The sequence below is a fragment of the Bos taurus genome, chromosome 1 (genome assembly GCF_002263795.3).
Source record: "Bos taurus isolate L1 Dominette 01449 registration number 42190680 breed Hereford chromosome 1, ARS-UCD2.0, whole genome shotgun sequence".
Taxonomy (NCBI): Eukaryota; Metazoa; Chordata; class Mammalia; order Artiodactyla; family Bovidae; genus Bos; species Bos taurus.
The window spans coordinates 117,565,390-117,579,273 of record NC_037328.1 but is presented as its reverse complement, the minus strand read 5'-3'; the positions used below and the strand labels follow the sequence as shown (position 1 = coordinate 117,579,273).

General features: G+C 34.3%; 1 protein-coding gene across 1 annotated transcript in view; it reads left to right on the top strand.

Moving 5' to 3' along the window:
• EIF2A (eukaryotic translation initiation factor 2A) overlaps positions 1-13,884 on the top strand; it is a 41,735-nt gene that overhangs the window by 18,676 nt on the left and 9,175 nt on the right. Inside the window, 7 exon segments of the mRNA NM_001102283.1 lie at positions 744-843; positions 1,091-1,173; positions 4,133-4,206; positions 4,349-4,493; positions 4,697-4,813; positions 7,577-8,148; positions 12,025-12,138. Coding sequence (NP_001095753.1) covers positions 744-843; positions 1,091-1,173; positions 4,133-4,206; positions 4,349-4,493; positions 4,697-4,813; positions 7,577-8,148; positions 12,025-12,138 — 1,205 coding nt within the window.

Sequence of the window (13,884 nt, the reverse complement as noted above, 5' to 3'; positions counted from 1 at the left end):
GTATAGAGCTTATTTTTAAAAGCATTTTGTAATAATGTGAATATTGTTGAATAAATATATGTTAAGTTCAGTTTAGTTCAGTTCAGTCGCTCAGTCGTGTCCGACTCTTTGTGACCCCATGAACCGCAGCATGCCAGGCCTCCCTGTCCATCACCAACTCCCGGAGTTCACTCAGACTCACGTCCATCGAGTCGGTGATGCCATCCAGCCATCTCATCCTCTGTTGTCCCCTTCTCCTCCTGCCCCCAATCCCTCCCAGCATCAGTTAGTAGTTCATTATAGGGTTATAAACCTTCTGAGTTTGTTCTTCCAAGAGGCATAGACTGTAATGAATCTTAGTTTTCCAAGTAAGTAAACAAGAATTGGAGAATCAGTTGAGAACTATGAGTGGTTTTATGTAACTTTTTTCATGCGTGTGACTTATAGACACAGCTTTCATAAGACAGTTTAATCTGTTTAACAGCAAACCACATCAGACTTAACAAACAAGAAATCTCGTAAGTATTTTTAAAAACTGTAGTAACTGACTCATTTCAGAAATACTGAACTTCTCAAACAGCTGTCATATCGTCATGGCTTTAGGAATGGGCGATTAAATCTATAACTTAAGTTAGAGGGGAAAATTGATTTAAAGCATCTCTTACCTGATCTTTATAATCTTGTTGAAATTTTTTCTAAGAATGAAATCTTTTTACTGGTGTTAGGAGACAGTTAACTGCAAAAAAAATTTATTTTTATGGCAGCTTCTAAAGATGATACAGCTGGGATACCCAATCTGCAACTTTATGATGTGAAAACTGGAACATGTTTGAAGTCCTTCATTCAGAAAAAAATGCAAAATTGGTAAATAAGTGCTTTAAAATATTAGTTATTTTTAAATATTTTAAATATATTTTTTGCATATTGTTTGTTTTTCTGGTATAATTTAGAATATAACTTGTCAGATCAAAATCCAGATCTTTAAGGATTTTGTATGTGGAAATATAATAGAGTAAGATCTTGATCTTTGTTTATAAGTATTCTTCCTTAAATGGTAAACAGTATCATAAACTTTAACATGCTATAGTTATATTCTTGCTCTTCATTGTAGGTGTCCTTCCTGGTCAGAAGATGAAACGCTTTGTGCCCGAAATGTTAACAATGAAGTTCACTTTTTTGAAAACAACAACTTTAGTATGGAAAGATTTATGAAATAATTTTATTATTTACTATAAATGTGTACAGTTTTTATTGCCTTATATGGCATCATATGGTTCTCCTAAATCCTGTTTTTATGTTAACAACAGTTGCTGTTACAGGAATTCATTTGAGTAACTCAAGTCTAAATGCTAGTAAAATGTTATAACACAAATATACTATTTTATAATAAGTTTTTACCATCTAATTACTACTAAATTAATATATTTGAATAGCTCTTACTGAGTTTAGTTGCTATTGAAATTCTGTGATATGAATTTTTAAAATATTGTGTAGAATTTCAAACACGAAAGTAGACACCTAGTCCCAGTAATCATCAGCCTGTTGCCAGTCCTTCTTCATCCAGGCATCTATTCACCTATCATCTCTCTTACTCTGCTTAAGCAAATCATAAACATCATATAATTTTACCTGTAAATATTTCAGTAAGGTAGTCATAATACTGTTATCACAGATTATAAAATATCTGGTCAGTTTCAAATTTCTAATAATTGCAAAATGTAATTTTTTTAATACTTAAGATCTAGATAATGTCTTTCATATTACAGTTGATATATATATATAAGTTTCTTTAAATATAGATTTCCTCTCTATTCTTTTTTCCCCTTGCAGTTTATTATTTTAGAAACAAGGTTACTTGTATTATATATCTTCCCATAATTTAAGTTTTGCTCTTGTATCCTATTCTGTAATTTACCATATTCATCTATTTCCTGTAAATAACTATTTGAATCTAGAGTTGGTCAGTTTCAAGTTCTTTTTGGGAGATATGAGGGCAAGACTACATCATCATAAGGCAGTATTTTTTTTTTTATCAAGAAGCACCTAATGTCTCATTGTCTTTAATTTTGTACAGTTAATTGGCATTAATATTCAGTGCCTTGATCCATTATTTTATGAGTGGTTAGAAATTGCTGATATTAAAGTTTCCCTCCTCATCTCATTTGTTAGTTTATACTACCACTATAAAGAGAATTCCCTTTTCTACTATTTGGTTACCTAGTGTTACTTTTTATATCGGAAAGGCAAGATAAATATTCTTTTCGTTTATCACTTTTAACGAAATGAATTCTTTCACTAGCAACTAGATCCCTTAGACAAGTTAGCCTCCCCCCAACCTAATAAACATATATGATTAATCCATTTTAAAAATTATTTTTATTAATGCTTAAATTGTCCTGTCATTGGTCTTTAATGACTTCTTTGCTGTATGGTGGGACAAGTCATTCTAGGGTTATCTTGTTTATTTCTTGCTATATACCTATAATCAGCCAATTCTGTAGTACACTCTGCTCTCTTTTGGTGGAAAATGGTATTTAGAGACTACAGTCTGGGTGTAGAGGATTTTCTTTGCTACTGTGTTGATTGATCATTGTTTCTACTCCTTTTTTTCTTCTTTCTTAGCTTTCATCTGTATTGTTTTTTTGCTAACACTGAGAATCTGGTTCTCTGGGCTACCAGGGGAGATAGTTTGAGAATAGTACATCCATATAATTATTTATTTGCTTTGTTCTACTGGACCACATAGTGTTTTAAGAATAGCAGTACCAGCAATATAACACCAATAACATGATTACTGAAAAATACTTTAAAGAAGAAATTTTGTAGCTCCTTTTGTCCTTAGAGCATTCTGTTGGTGACTGAACACTTTTCAGTACAGACAGTCCCCAACTTGGATAGTTTGGCTTATCTTTTTTGACTTTATACTAAAATGAAAGCGATATATATTCAGTAGAAATTGTACTTTGAGTGTTGATCTTTCCCTGGGCTAGAGATACGTGGTATGATACATGATGTTGGGCAGCAGCAGTGAGCCACAGCTCCCAGTCAGCCACCTGATCACAAGGGTCAACAACTGATACACTTACAGCTATTCTGGACTCTTACAGCCATTATGTTATTCATTTTTAGTTCAGTATTCAATGGATTACATGAGAGATCCAACATTTTATTATAAAATCAGCATTGTGTTTAATGATTTTGCTCAACTATAGACTAACGTTAAGTGTTCTGAGCACATTTAGGGTAGTCTAACATAAGCGATGCATCAGGTGTGCATTTTCAGCTTATGATATTTTCAACTTAAAATGGGTTTATCAGGACATAACCATGTTGTAAGTTGAGAAAGTAAAATGGGAATTAGAAACTGTTCACATGTACCAGAGATGGTGTGCAGGCTGATTTTGATAGCATCCACACAATCATTTAGCTGTACCCTTCAATTTCCTGCTTTTGAGACTTAACCTGTTCCCGCTGATTTGGGGTTAGCTTGCTTATTTATCTTACTTGCCACTTCATGAGCATGCTGAAAGGAGGGGGCTGCCAGTTTAGCAGCTGGATATGCTACTTTTGAACAGCTGTTGATCTCATATTTGAACAAAGGGCGAGTAATAGCTCTTGATCCCATTGACCATGAGAGCAGTAGTGTTGATAACATGGTTTCTTACTGCCTGGCACAGAGTAATCATTCAACAAATATCTAGCCATTGTTATTGTTACTATTGTTGTGATTAACATTGTTATGGATCTGTGTATCATGTTAGTTACGGAATTTTCATATCCACATTCTACAGTAGCAAGCTAGAGTCATCTTTCCCATCAGATGGGCTCTAAGACAACATTAGTTCAGAGGTTTAAGGGAAGAGAATAGATACCTATTTAATACCTACTTTGTGCCTGGCACTGTGTACTAGGAATTAAGTATGTGATTCTCTTACTTGGCGAAGGTCATACAGTTAGTAGTGTCTGAGTAAGAATTCAAGCATAGGTCCATCTGGCTCTCACCCCATGCTTTTTCTACTGTGTAGCTCTGCCTGGCCTACATGAGACTACATTTTGTGTATAGTTACATTAACCTTTTATGATGTATTCAGAATTTGACACATATCAATTACCTTTCGCTCATTAACCTAACACCATTTACTTTTTTTTTTAGACACAATTGCAAATAAATTGCATTTGAAAAAAATTAATGATTTTGTGTTATCACCTGGACCCCAACCGTACAAGGTAATTGCTAATGTTTTTGTTTGTTCATGTGGAATGGTATGAGATTAAGCCTTTTCCTAGTTTTTGGTGACTTTAAAGACATGTCCATCTTAGTTTATATGCTTCAAAAAATTAAGTGTTTACTTATGTCTGTGTATCTTAGGTGGCTGTCTATGTTCCAGGAAGTAAGGGTGCACCTTCATTTGTTAGATTATATCAGTACCCCAACTTTGATGAGCCTCATGCAGCTTTAGCCAATAAAAGTTTCTTTAAGGCTGATAAGGTCACAATGCTATGGAATAAAAAAGGTATGAGAAATATCTTTTTATCTCCCATTTTGTTTATCAAGCATTAATTTAGACTTATATTCCTGTGTGTATAGAAAAAGGAAAAATTACCAGTGTTTATTTATTGAAAATTTACATATGGCCTGTTACACTTTTTAATGCTTTTCTTATCAACATTAGGTTAATTTATGTTTTAAACCTAATTAAAGTTTTTATCCTTTTAGCTACTGCTGTGTTGGTAATAGCTAGTACAGATGTTGACAAGACAGGAGCTTCCTACTATGGGGAACAGACGCTGCACTACATTGCAACAAATGGAGAAAGTGCTGTGGTGCAATTACGTGAGTGCTCCAGTAGTCTCCCTTTGGGAGAATCGATGATAGTCAAAAATACTGTGCCATAAAAATGTTATCATCTAAGTTCTTTTTTTTTTTTTTTTTTAGTTGTGTCAGGTCTTAGCTGTGGCACACAGACTCTCTAATTGTGGCTCACAGGCTCAGTAGGCTTAGTTGCTCCACAGCATGTGTGATCTTAGTTCCTTGACCAGGGATTGAACCCACTTTCCTGCATTGCAAGGCAAATTCTTAACCACCAGACCACCAGGGAAGTCCACATCTAAGTTGTTGATCAAGTGATAGAACTCACATATTTTAACAACCTTTAAGATAAAATTTATCTTCATTAAGTAATTTAACTCATCCCCAAACATACCTATTTTGAAAGAATCCAATTAGTTAATTTAGTTTTGCTGTAAGTTGAGTAGGGAACTTGCTGAGTGAGGTAATTCCACTGTATTAGCTCTTTGGGAGCTTATTTAACTATGACATCAAGTTGATCTAGTGGGTTTAGCATCATCTTCAGAACTGAAGAGTGTTAACCACTTCATACTTTGTTTCAAGGAGTTAAGGTAACTTAATAGTTTTAAAATTCCTGCAACTCAGTAATCTTCTTTATTTTGAATTGAACATGTAAGGGTAAGGTAAACTTTCTTTTAAAACAGTATGTATTCCCATTGAAGTCAGGAACCAAACAAGGATGACTCCCCCCACGCACTTTCTACTATTATAGAACATTCTGAAAGACCTAGTGAGTGTTCTGATCAAAAGAATAAGTATACAGTTTTGAAAGGTGAAAAGCAAATCACCTCAGCTCATACAGATTGTCACAGTATAAACAGCATCCTCTTATAAAACATAATGGAAGGAAAGATTCCATATATGGCAACAAAAAAACAAGAAATATATAGGGCTGATGGGAAGAAAACTAAAACTAATGAAGGGCAAACTAACCTTTCGTGAGAATTTTACAAAGATGTCATTTCTCTCCAAACTGATCTAAAAATTAAATTAGAATGCCAGTGGATTTTCTTTTTTTACAACTAGATAAGCTCATTCCAAAGTTGCTATCAAAAAGTAAACATGCAAGAATGGTTTGAAAACTATGTAAAAAAAGAGGAAGGAAAGAGGGATTCTGATACTATTAAGATATAAAGCAATTGTAATGAAGACAGTTTCGTTCTGTGTTATGGTTAGGCAGATAATCAGTAGAAAACAACAGGATTCAGAAATAGATCCATACTTCTGTAGCCATTGACTTATAATAAAGTCAGCATTTAAATCATGGGTAAAAATGCTGCTCTTTTAATACATGCTTTGGGGACAGTTGGCTATTTGTAACAAAAAGATTTTGCTACTACTTGTTTACCAAAATAAATTCTGGCTGGGCCAAAAAATTATATCTAAAACTATAGAACTAGAAGAAAATGCGGGAGAATTTTCTTCTAATCTTAAAGTAGAATAAGACTTTCTAAACACGACAGAAGTCATATGGGGCAAGTGGTAAGTTTGAGTATATGAAATTATACATTTCTACATTGGGGGAAGAAAAAAGTCCATAAACTAAGCAAAACAAACAATAAATTAGGGAAAAATATTTTTAGAAAAGGGATGATTATGAGAAAAGATGAATTTTGATAGTATATTAAGTATAACAAAGACCAATAATAGTAAATAAAAATAGGTATAAGACAGTAAAAAATAGTCCACAGGACTATTATAGGACACTAAAAAAAGAAATAAGATTATGTATAAGTGTATTAAAAGGTGCTTAGCTTATAATAAAGGAAACCAGACACAGTTTTCCACTTAGTAGGTTGGCAAAGATAAAAATATGAAACAGTGAGTGAGAATGAGGGGAAAGTCTTTGCTATCAAAAATTATTGGTAGTGTAAATTGGTGCAACTTCTTTAAAGGGCATTTCAGTGTACATTATCAAGTAAATTTATGTGTCCTTTGACCAGGCAGTTTCTCTCTTACAGGTGTTATTTGTGTAAATTTACACAAATGAAAAGTAAATAGCAGGGTTTGTAATGGAACACAGTGCAGCTGAATGAGGCAAAGCTCAATGTGCCTTTATGGAAGAATTTCCAAGATAGGAGTATTAAATGAAACAAGAAAGGTTTAAAACTTTTTTTTGTGTATGTGCATTTATGTATTTAAGAGAGAGAAGCTTAATTTCAACAAAAATATTCTGAAATAATATGCAGGAAATATGATAGAGGATTGGTTGTCCTTGTGTCATGGTTGTTTAGTCTCTAAGTTGTGTCTGACTCTTTTGCAACCCCATGCTGTAGCATGCTAGGCTCCTCTGTCAATGGGATTTTCTAGGCAAGTATACTGGAGTGGGTTGCCACTTCCTTCTCCAGGGGCTCTTCCTGACCCAGGGATGGAACCCACATCTCCTGAATTGGCAGGCAAGTTCTTTACCACTGAACCACCAGAGAGGCTTATTTTTGTGCCATGTCTTTTTTGTGTTTTTATTGTTATATACGTATATTGCCTCTCTCAAGGAAAACTATCAATAGTTTAATAATAATAATAGCTGATGCTTCTATGAGTCCAAATTGCCAAAATGTTTAAAAGAAATATACATTAATTCCCACAGTATGTCATGTAAAAAATCTTAATTTTATCATACTGTGAAAGTTTTGGATTTTTCTTGTTTGACTTGTTTACGAATATTGTATGATTTTAACTTGTACTACTAAATATTATATTCCTGTATAGAATTCTTTATCTCTAACAGATTTTATCTTCTTATTCCAGCGAAAAACGGCCCCATCTATGATGTGGTTTGGAATTCTAGTTCTACTGAGTTTTGTGCCGTGTATGGGTTCATGCCTGCCAAAGCGACAGTTTTCAACCTGAAGTGTGATCCCGTGTTTGACTTTGGAACTGGCCCTCGTAATGCAGCCTACTACAGCCCTCATGGACATATATTAGTACTAGCTGGATTTGGGAATCTGAGGGGACAAATGGAAGTGTGGGATGTTAAAAAGTACAAACTTATCTCTAAACCAGTGGCCTCTGATTCTACATATTTTGCTTGGTGCCCAGATGGTGAGCATATTTTAACAGCCACATGTGCCCCACGGTTACGTGTTAATAATGGGTACAAGATTTGGCATTATACAGGCTCTGTCTTGCACAAGTATGATGTACCATCAAATGCAGAATTATGGCAGGTTTCTTGGCAGCCATTCTTAGATGGAATATTTCCAGAAAAAGCAATAACTTACCAAGTAGTTCCAAGTGATGTGCCTAGTGAAGAACCTAAAGTTGCAACAGCTTATAGACCCCCAGCTTTAAGAAATAAACCAGTCACCAATTCCAAACTGGTAAGTAGAGTTTTACTGCTTTGGTAGGAAAAGGTTTTTCAATGCAGAGTTTCCTAGATCTTTTCTTTTTTTTAATTTATTTATTAATTTTTATTGGAGTATAATTGCTTTACAATGTTGTGTGTGTTTTTGCTGTTCAGCAAAGTGAATCAGCTATATGTATATATATATTCCCTTTTTTTTAGGCTTCGTTCCCATTTAGGTCACCGCAAAGCACTGAGTAGAGTTCCCTGTGCTTTACAGTAGGTTCTCATTTGTTATCTATTTAATACATATTATCAGTAGTGTATATGTCAAACCCAATCTCCCAATTCATCCCTCCCCTTCTTCCCCGCTCTGGTATCCATACATCCATTCTTTATGCCCTAGATCTTTTTCTCATGCATGTTTTTGTGTTACTTGGTATCTGATTAGAAGATATAAACTCTAGGGTAGAAATTGTGGAGGACCTGCTGCTGAAGATGGTGAAAGGTTGTTAGCTTGGCAAAGTAATTAATGTAAAATCTTGGGAAAGATGAGTGGGTGTGACTTAACTGGCTGTAGAGTGTGGGCTCAAATTCAAATGCCTGTCAAGCTAGGCTGGTAGTGTGAGACAGTGGTGAGTGGTGGGGAGGGGTGAAGAGAGAGAACATTCCCTCTTTAAAGGCCATAGCAACTGCACAACACTAGCCTTTTGTTTCCACAGGAGATTTTTAGGCCCAGTTTGCCAAAATGTTTGATTTTTCAAGACAAAACAAGTCTGGATGCTTGTATGAAATGCCTCAGTTTTTTTAAGACACTGCTGATCAAACAAAACGCACTTGTCCTTGGACCATTAGATCCTTACCTCTGATGCAAAATTGCGGTTCAAGTATTCGTCAGATTCTGATCTACTATAAGATGTTTCGGAGCTCAGGAGAGAGCATTTATTAATGACATGAGTTTCTGTGATGATGTTGAGGAATAAAGTTACTCTAAGAATGAACAACAACAAAAAATAAAAAAAGAATGAACAACAAAATTACTGGTATTAATAGAAAGGTACTTCCCAGGTGGCTCAGTGGTAGAGAATCTGCCTGCCAATGCAGGAGACACAGGTTCTATCTCTGAGTTGGGAAGATCCCCTGGAGGAAGAAATAGCGACCTACAGCAGTATTCTTGCCTGGGAAATCCCATGGACAGAGGAGCCTGGCAGGTTGCAGTCTATAGGGTCAAAAAGAGTTGGTCACCATGTAGTGACTGAGCACAAGCCCAAGACCATACATTAGGTGTACTGTCCTAATATACACCTAGTGCATGGTCTTGGGCTTGTGCTCAGTCGCTAAGTCGTGTCCAACTATATAGTCACTAAATGATTAGGCACTCAGGGAAGTAGATACTTTTTCAAAGGATAAATATTTCTGTGCTTCACTTATGCCACTTATGTGCTGTGCTGTGCTTAGTATTTAAACATTTTTGTTGCATTGTTATTTAGTAAAAATATATAACGAATTAAGCCCTATTTACTATTTTTGTCTTTAGATTTTTAAAAAGGATATATTAGTCTTAAAATTTGTTCTCTCAATTGAAATTTTTCTTACACAAGATTAAAAAAAAGAAGTGACCTCAACCCATCCTGCTTTCTGAATCTGTGCAAGTTAGCACAAGAGAAAGAAATTCTGAATTATTAATAGTATATATTTTTGTTCTCTGACTCATAAAACTAATTTGTTTTGGTCAGTGGGGGGAGAAAAAATAAAATGGAAAGAATATACTTTGAAAAAAGTGGGAGAAAACTATGTGAGAGCTTCTTAAAACTAAACTTTTTTGACAGTCAAGATTTCCACTAAATTTTTGCTTTTATATATAACCTGGGGATTATGTGACCCTGTCACATCATTTTAGTTGAAGGAGCTACATGCCTATAAATGAGAAATTTTTGTATTTAATTCCAGAAAAGAGCTAAATGGCAAAGAAAATATTGTCAAGAAATTACTAGAAACAAAGATAGCCTGGTTGATAATTTCACAAAGAAAGGGTTACATAGAAGAAGGAGGAAAAAATGTGTTTGGATTCTTCCCCCTGAAGAAAAAAGGTTACTTTTTTTATAAGTAAAAAGTTTATATATTAATTAAAGAAGTATTTCTTGGCTTTCAGAAAAGCTTCACTTTTATATAATGTGTTCATCAAAACAGTGTTAGAGTTAATGTTACTGAAGAAACAAGTTTTATTAGTAAGAATGAAATTGCTGAGTATGGATAGTTTAAAGACAGCATTCAGATTATAGCAAAGTTGAGTAGACACATACTAAAGCCAGAAAAGCCTGTGATCCATAATAACTGTGTGGATTTTTTTCATCTAAAATAAAAGTCTGTCAGTGGCTACATGATGGTTATAGAGTGGAAGAGACTTCATCCTTTCTTATTGCATCTTTCTTAATTGCTTTGTCTGTTTTTGAAGTTCTCATGAGTGAAACTTTTCAACTAAAGCAAGATACTATATAGAAGAGCTCACAATTGAAAGAATGTTGATGTATAACACAAATGTTCAATAAATATTAGTATATCTTAACTATCATTATGAGCAGTGGATATAAAAAAAAGTGAAAGGCTTGCTCTGCAAATTTGTCTCTTCTACAAATATGGATTCTCATATATTCAGTTACTTCAAGTAGGGTATATTCACACATAGAACTTTGATGCTTTCTATAGTTAGTGCAGCTGCTAAGATAAAAATCACCTTATGATTTTTTGCTGTTACTCTGTATCTTAAATGTTTGATCCCTGCCCATTTGATTATGGCACTTGTTAAGTACAACACAGCTCTGAGATCTAGTACTCAGAAAACTTCATGGAGATCTGGTCCTTTTGATGTGCTGAGTATGGATAGTTTAAGAGACAGCATTCAGATTATAGCAAAGTTGAGAGAAATCAATAAGTAGATAAATCTGATAAGAAGTTGAGTACTGTTATTTATACTACATGTTGCCTGAAATTACTCTGGTGTTCCTTTTTTTCCCCCCAGCTTCATTGGAACATAATTTACCTATAAAATTGTAAGATATTTAGAGGGTACATCATGGTGATTTGATATACATTGAAAAGGTTTCCTCTCACCTGGGGATTAACACATCCATCACCTTATTTATTTATTTATTGAGAACATTTGAATTTTTCTCTCAAGGAATTTGAGCTGTACAGTTATGCAATACAGTGTTATCAAGTATAGTCATCATGTTTTACATTAAATCCTTCTTGATCCTACCTGTAATTCACCCTCTTATTGAATGTAGTTAATAATTATAGAAATACCTGATGATGAAAATTTGCTTGTTTTCATTGTACAGTCTGACAAGTTGCTTAGTTTTTTAAAGACTTCTTCATTATGTTAGCTGGATTTATAATTATGTAATTTATTTACTCCTTCCTATTCAATTTGTTTTCTTACTGTCGGTTTTTTTTTCCATTTATCTTCTAATCTCTGATTTTGCAAGTAAAGATGTATCAATTGACTATTTGTGCAAAGGAAATAATTGAGGCAACTGAATTTCTTTTGGCAGTAGTCAGATCCAAAAGGACCACAGAAGAAGCTATTGTTAGTATCTAATTTTATAAAAATCATGTGTCAGTGGTAGTACTAGGAAAAATGCCATTGTTTAAATAAAAATAAAGTGAATTTTCCTGGCTCTTATATAATTGAAAGATATCATATATCAACTAATAGGAAGATCTTTATTAAATCCATCCTGACCATTGAAGTAAACCTGCCACGAGAGTTTTGAAATATTCTTTGTCAGTGAACTTAAGATAAATTTGATAAAATAAATTTGTCATGTACTAGCAAAATTGTATAATTTGTTGTATATGTTTTTAAAAACATGGACTCCATTTCAGAATCATTTATTTGTATTTTCCATAGCACGAAGAAGAACCACCTCAGAATATGAAACCACAACCAGGAAATGAGAAGCCATTATCAAAAACAGCCCTTAAAAATCAAAGGAAGCATGAGGCTAAGAAAGCTGCAAAGCAGGTACTTGGGACACTTATCTTTTCAAACCAAAACAGACCAAACCAGTTAAATTAGCTCTATGCCTTAAAGTTTAAAGAATTGTAGTCCTAAAAACTTGATTGTTAGATTATAAAATGTAGTTGGAGTTAGACATAAGTAGCCAAAATGTCTCTTTTGTGTTTACCTATGAATTTCTCAGTAGTCCTGTATGTGTAACGTGGGACTGAGGGAACTGGGACTGACCTTAAGACCTGAAACCCTGGTGGGATTATGTAGTGTGTTACTTGCAGCAGACTGTTTTGGAGGAGCCTGGGTGACGTAGTATAGTTTGCTTTCTTAAACCATGTGTTTAGGAGAGACCAGAAATTACATGATTATAAAGCCATTTTGTCACTCAGTAGATTGCTACAGGAAATTGTTCAACTAGAAATCTAAATACCAGAAGTATCCAAACAGTGAAATTGTTCTAAAAGAATTTTTTTATATACTTCGTAGTTGAAAAACAACAATTGACAAGTAAATAGTGATGGCTTGTGGCTTATGGTGGTAGTGAGACCAGCTGCTAGAAACATGTGGTTAGTAAAGTCGTGGTAATCACATTTTTGAGGTTCAGACAATTTGGTCTTGCCTATTAATGCTTAGATTTTGACAGTTCTAGGTTACTTGGGTGTTTTGGTAGACAGTTACTATTTTAAGGTACAGAATTTCTTTCATCTTCAGTCACTCAGTCGTGTCCAACTCTTTGTGACCCCAGGGACTGTAGCCTGCCAGGCTCTTCTGTCCTTGGGATTCTCCAGGCAAAAATACTGGAGTGGTTGCCATTTCCTTCTCCAGTACAATTTCATTGTGTAACCATATTCTGCTAAAATCTGGGCTTAAAATATTGGCGTGTTCTTTTGTACACACCAATGATAATGATTTGATATATTTTTATCTCCAGAAATATCTGTAAATAACCCAGGCTTTGGTGATTACAAGTAAAATAATCTAGTCCACGTATTAGACTTGTGTAAAAGCAGGACTTAGCCTCTCATCAGAGTGGGTAGGGACCTCTGCTGGTGCCTGATGTTACAGACTAGTAGCTAAGATTCCTTTTTTGTTGTCATTGGTTTTCCAGCTAATGATTATAGGTGTAATTGACAAATAAAAATCTTAAAGTGTCCAATATGATGATATGATATAGGTATACATGGTAATAGGGTTCCTGCAGTCAAGTTAATTAACACATATATAACACATATATTCTGAGGGATGGAGCATTTAAATTCTGCTTTCTTAACAAATTTCAATCACTGTGTTCAGTATAATAAAATATTATCAACTGTAGTCACCGTATTCTACATGATATCCTCAAACCTTATTCATCCTATAACTGAAAGTTTGTACCCTTTCACTAGCCCCTTCCCATTTCTCCCATTCCCCATTTCCTCTAGCTCCCGACAGCCACCATTTCTACTCTCTATTTATGTGATTTTGACTTCTCTCTTTTTTAGATTCCACTTATAAGTCGTGCAGTATTTAACTGTTTATCTTTCTCTTTCTGGCTTTTTGCACTTAGCATAATGTCCTCCAGGTTCATACATGTTGTTGCAAATGGTAGGATTTCCTTTTTATTTATTTTTTTATGGCTGGATACTATTCTACTCTATATATGTTTGATGTTTATATATTACATTTTCTATATTCATTCTTTTGTTGATGGACTCTTGGCTTGTTTCCATACCCTGGCTATTATAAATAATATTGCAACAAACCTGGGAGTACAGA